Here is a 6,000-nt window from a genome sequence, read left to right on the forward strand (position 1 = left end):
AGGTGCTTCCAGGCTGGTGACATGACTAAATAGACAGCAATGCTCAGTAGAGTTCATTTAGAGTGAACTATTAAGAATAGAAGATGCCTGTTCATAGTTGTTACATGGTGGAAGAGCTGTAGATTTGCTTGAATTTTGATGATGTTTTCTGGATCTTGTCTGTCTCCTAGCTTTTACAAGCCTCACCTGACTCTGTCATCTTTATATCCATCTGAATTTCTTATTCAGAAGATTACAGAAGATAACCAGATTCCAGGTCACCTTCATGTTTCTGTGTCTCTGCAGTATGTGGCTGGGCTTAAAGGAAACGTCCTAGTTGAATTTTTCCATGGCAACATTGCAGAGGTATTGCATCTAGCCTGGCTATATAAAAATATGCCTTGTGACATTTTGGTATTAGATAAATTCGTGTTAGTTTTTTAATATTAAATTTAAATTTAAAAACAAGACAAAACACTTTTCTAATCAAACTTAGGTTATCCCAGACTAGGAAGTGTTTTGATCAAAAACTTTTGCAATTGACTGTCACTGCTGCAGTAATCATGGTCCTGGCAGGCATATTTTGCCTTCAGGATTCTTGGTGCAGAGCAGGAGGGCGTTCTAGTGAATGTTTTGAAAATGTGATTATTCCAAGAATGTTCCTATTTTTCTTTTAAAGTGATTGAATGGAAGAATCACATTATATTTTGAGGTAGTACCTAGCTAAATTAATGTCCTGTCTTTGAGCGTTGTGTGCATGAATACAACATAGCATGTTGTATGGTGGTAAGGGACTCCAGAAATGTGAGTAGATCTGTAATTAGGAATAAAGTTTATAGGTGGTGTGGGTAGTGGTATTTGAATATTTCTCTAACTGAAATACATGTGTTGGCTGGAATTGCAGAGAGTTGGCATTTGAAGTTGTAAAAGACTACAGTCCTACTACAGATAAGAGTTGAAAAATTTATTGAGAAATAGTCACTTTTTAATTGTTAGTCTTTTTCCAACCTCTTAAAATAAGCACAGTTTTGAAGTTTGCTTGTCTTTGGACCATGAAGAGTTGAGGAAGAAAAGTAATTAAGCTAGAAGCTGGGAAGCTGCATATCTAGAACAGGAGCTATTGTGATGAGCTGTGCTTCCATCCATCTTAAGGACCTTTATATCCAAATGCTGAGTAGCATGTGAAGGCTTGCTAGCCTTGTAGTGTAGGAGACACTACTCATCTATTTATAAAATTGTCTCTTCTAGGAAGTCTCTTGTGCACTAGTAGATGCTTTTATCTCCCCTGGGAAATTGGAATAATCAGACCATGACAGAAACAATTTTCTCTCTAAAACAAAGATATTTTCAGCAGGCAACTATCATAGCTGCATTTAGCAGCTAGAGGTGAACTTCTCTGATTTTAGTACATTGCGATGTGTCAGATTTGGAAACAGTTTTCCTAGTAATCTAAACCTGCCTCTGGGATGATGAAGCAGTCTGGAAGATCAGTTTGCAAGTTAAATTTGTTAAATACAATTTACATCTTAGGTGGAAAATGAAGAGTTGAGGCATCTCATGTGGTCTTCAGTTCTGTTTTACAAAACTCCCAATGTGGAAGTGATGGCTTGTGTGCTTCTCTCAACGAAAGCTATTTACTTTCTGTTGGATGATGCTTTCAATCATGCTGATGAGCATCAGTCAGGTAAAACAGCTACCAACTTTGATCCCTTAATAAGATTACAAGTTTAATCTGTGTCTGCTGTTTGTATGGAGTTTACCAGTTTTGACTGGTACTTCAGACTAAGAAAGAGTGATGCAGTCAGCCCTATGGAGAGTGCTTGTGTGTGGCTTTTAACTTAAAAAAAAAAAAAAAAGGTCATATTAATGATCAGGTTTGTGGTCTTGAGTCGTGGCTAATTTTCAAACCCTTTTGTGCAGTTGTGTCTAGGCTTCTTTCAGATGTCATTTGATAGTCTTCAACATCACGTGGGCAGTTAAAGGACCTGTCCAAAGGCAAAATAGTAAATGAAAGATAATGAAAATTACTGTATATTCTACTTGTGTTAGTGGTTCATAAGTGCTGTTAGTGGCTGATAAGTGGTATCTGCTGATTTAAATCAGGGTTATAGTTAGTTCTTCAAGAAATGTTCTTTGCAAAGAAACTAGGTGCTTGGAAATTAACTGCTATTCTACCTTCTTTATTTACGTGTGATATTTTTTTTTCCTGAAAATTAAAATTAAAGTCATGGAAAGAAGTAGAATTGTTTTTGTTTGTTTATCTTTACCATACGTTCAGCAGATTTTTGGGACCGAAAAAACTCAGATTGTGAAAATAACTCTTTCCACCTCTCTTGCTGCCTTGTGCTAAAGCTTAATGATCTGCAGTCAGTAAATGTTGGCCTGTTTGACCAATACTTCAGAATTACTGGTGAGTATGTATTATGCTTTAAGTTTTTCCTTTTCTATATCTTGCCTCAGATGGATTATTATCTTTGAGATAGAAGTATTATTTTCACTTCTTTTTCTTAAAAGGAATTAATGTAATGGTGATCATGATGTATGAATTGGCTTGCAACATCCTGTAATTGAGGTCTATAGGAATCTTAGTATCTTAAAATTCTTAAGTTATTCTGTGTTAGTGACAGATCAAAAAGGAATTCCAGAAACTTTTCTGTTGCTTTGTGGCTTTGGCTTGCATTAAACTGTAAGATATTGTTCACAGTGAAAAATGCATAGTTGATCGGTAATTGAATTTTTGGATGGAAAATGAGACCTTAGTTTCCAGGAGTGAGGATTTCAACTCAATTTTTAGTTAAAGTGACACGGGTATGTTTTCAGGGCTGTATTACTTTATCCTGGAGTCCCACTTCCCGTAAGTTGTACATTTGTGTTCTGAAATGTCTTTCCAATTGTGTTCAGACCTTGTGAAAATGTTTTAAAGTAAGTTTATTTATGGCCAGTATACAAAGAGAGAGATCTTACAGAAAAAAAACTTCCTTTGTAACTTGTGACAACGTAAGGATGAGCCTGTAGAGTAGCAGTCAAACTTAAATCTTAAGTGTACATCATTTTAAACCAAGAGAATTTGTATTCTTAATTTTTAAGGAGCTTGTAAGAATTGTCCTTTTTCAAGAATTTGAAGATTTTTCTATTCACAAAATTATTCAGTGATGCATATTTTCAGGAGAAAAATTGCTAACAAATTTTTTGAAGGCAGTTGCATGTTGGTGAGGAGATTATGGTAATTCATCATATGAATGTCTGAATGGTTTATGTGGTCTTCTGTTCAGGTCAGTCTGCAGATCATATAGTCACCTGCCTGACAAGAGACAGTTACAGCACTCATGCTTTCATGCAGCAGCTTATGGCAGTTCTGTCATTGCTTGCACGCACACCTTCACCAGAACCAATAGATAAAGACTTCTACTCTGAATTTGGTAGTAAAAACACTGGTAAGTAGTCTTCTCTACATAGAGATGTTTAGGTTTTGTGCTGAGAGCATCTTCTGAAGTGCAGTGATTAAAAACCTTTGGGAGAGATGCACACATCCGTTTATTGCCATGTGTTCCTGATACTTCAACCAAACTTCCTCACCTTAATTGTTATTCTAAATGTGCCCTATTTGAACAGAATTGCTAAACATAAGTGGGCTCTTTCCACTCTAGAACTCCAACACCAAAGCAGTCAAATGTGCTCATTAATTAGGGATATAAAAGCGATTCTTGTAGCACTTTTTTCCTTAATTCTGCTTAAAAGAAGTAGAAAGCTTGTGTCTAGTGGTACAGTAATGCCTTCAGTCCATTTAGAGCAAGGGAGTGGTAAGGAAGAGGCAGAGGATATCAGCCTGTAGGAAGATTGATAGCATGATAAAATAATTCTGCTTTATTTCTGCCTCTTCTGCTGTCAGCTGAGCTAGTTGTGAGAAAATTGCAGAAATGTTGGTATAGGTGATGCACAACAGACTCCAGTAAATATCTGCAATCCAAAGAAAATCGTTCCAGTATTTTAAAGTAAGGCAATGTATGTGTAAATGCAATCCTGAGTTCCAGATGCAGCCACCAGTCAAAGGTTGTTGCTTATCCTTACTTGCTTAAGAAAGTATTGTATATTACTAAGTGGAGACATGATAATGGATTATTTATTCTTGCAGGAAAAATGGAGGATTATGAACTGATTCACTCTAGCAGAGTAAAATTTATTTATCCAAATGAAGAGGAAATTGGGGACCTTGCTTTTCTAGTGGCAGAGAAGATGGATGATTTTAATCGTCTTCAGTCTCTCCATATCCTTCTCTATGTGTTGGCATTTCAAGTAAATCCTGTTGAAGGATCTGCCCAAAACACTAGTCCACTTCAACCTAAAACACTGATTTTAACCAGCTCTGACTTGTTCCTCTTTGATGAAGATTATATCAGTTATCCACTACCTGAATTTGCTAAGGAACCACCAAAGAGAGAGAAGTATCAGCTTACAGATGGAAGACGAATCCGGGACCTTGATAGAGTTCTTATGGGTTACCAAACATATCCACAGGCCCTGACATTTGTGTTTGATGATGTTCAGAATCAGAATCTGATGCAGAACTTAGCACTGAATCACTTTGGAGACGCTGATAGTGCCCCAAAGGGAAATGCTAAACAAGAAGGCAACAGGAGCAGAGAGATCCAGTGGTGCATCTTTATTCCAAGTGCAGAAAGCCGAGAGAAGTTAATTTCATTGCTTGCAAGACAGTGGGAGATACTGTGTGGTAGGGAGCTGCCTTTGGAACTCACTGGGTAATTGTTGCACAGCTATGTGATTTCAGTGCCTGTTGTGAAGTAAAGCACAGTGTTTAAATAGCACCTGTCAAGTTCTTCTGCTTCAGTAAGGAACTGAACTGGACTCCAGTGCTTCCTAGTGCATTTAATAGTCCATACAAATATTCTGAAGTATTAACTGTAGGTTGAACTTTTTGTAAAGTCTATTTTTTATGCAATAGTAATAGTGACAGAATTCATGAGACATTCTGGGAAACTGTATGGAAAAAAATCAAGGAGTCAACACTAGATATGCTGTCTTCTGGGGCTGTTAAGGTTTCTGCTGATTTTTTGTATGTATCAGTCTTGCTATACTATTAGAAATTCTAATGTGTAAATAATGGTAAATGCTTGTGTATGTTCAAGTGCAATGTTATTTGTACAAGATGTATTTTGGGTATGCTGCTAATACTTTTATTTAATGACCTTAGTTTTACATATTTTTCCTTTCTAAGGCCAAATGTGATTAATTGCTGCTTATGATGAGCCTAGTAAAATCTCAAACACAACCAGGTGACACTTTTTCATACAGAATTAGTTTCATGAACATACTTTAGCATAGGAGAAAGGATTGCCAGTAAAAGTCTACTCAGTATGTAGACTTGAAAGTGGAAATACCCAACATGACTATATAACTGTGTTGTTAGCAAATAATGAGTTTGTATCTCTGAACACCAAGTCTTTCTTTTGTCTATTTTGTCAATACAAATAAAGTGTGATTTGACAGTTTTGGCCTTGTTTTTAATTCAAGTATATCAAGAATATCACCACATGTACAGTTCAGTGGTGCATTTTGTTCCTGGAGTATACTATGAAGCATGAAAGAAAACAGTTATACAGTAGCAAGTAGGTAATGGTTCCGAAATAGAACTGAGTCATTGAAAATGAGAATCTGCAGCCTCTAAACACAATTTGCAGAGGATTTACTTCAAGTTTTTTCACTGTTCTATCAGATTGTAGGGATTTGTTTTCCAAGTTGGCGGTCATCCTTAACTTGAGATGTTTCTGTGCCCAGCAAGTTTCAGCCTCCAATGGCAGTAAAAAAATAAAAAGTCCCTACACAGAGTTTGTCTTCATGTAAATGAGACTTCAATTAACTGTTTTATTATAGCTGCAGGAAATAAGAAGCGACGAAGTGTTCTGCTGTATATACACAGCCAGCTGATGCTGTTTAAAGCTGATGATCTTTTAAAATATAACAAAACAGGTTGGTATACACCTCTGGAGGGTCATGTTGAGCTCA

The 6,000-nt window shown here is 36.5% G+C and overlaps 1 protein-coding gene across 5 annotated transcripts in view; it reads left to right on the forward strand.

The window, feature by feature from the left end:
* NISCH (nischarin) overlaps positions 1-5,486 on the forward strand; it is a 28,179-nt gene extending 22,693 nt beyond the window's left edge. For 2 of the 5 annotated variants that reach the window (XM_065749610.1, XM_065749612.1), the window contains 5 exons: positions 171-345; positions 1,510-1,663; positions 2,258-2,389; positions 3,252-3,413; positions 4,112-5,486. In XM_065749610.1, the coding sequence (XP_065605682.1) occupies positions 171-345; positions 1,510-1,663; positions 2,258-2,389; positions 3,252-3,413; positions 4,112-4,740 (1,252 nt within the window). In that variant the 3' untranslated portion in view covers positions 4,741-5,486. Of the gene's footprint in view, positions 1-170; positions 346-1,509; positions 1,664-2,257; positions 2,390-3,251; positions 3,414-4,111 lie in introns of those variants that run through there. The other 3 variants (XM_065749611.1, XM_065749613.1, XM_065749616.1) reach the window with 3 other exon arrangements.
* Positions 5,487-6,000: the final 514 nt, after the last annotated feature.

This window comes from Cyrtonyx montezumae, unplaced genomic scaffold (assembly GCF_038088225.1).
Source record: "Cyrtonyx montezumae isolate F1298 unplaced genomic scaffold, pur_monq_1.0 scaffold_6, whole genome shotgun sequence".
Taxonomy (NCBI): Eukaryota; Metazoa; Chordata; class Aves; order Galliformes; family Odontophoridae; genus Cyrtonyx; species Cyrtonyx montezumae.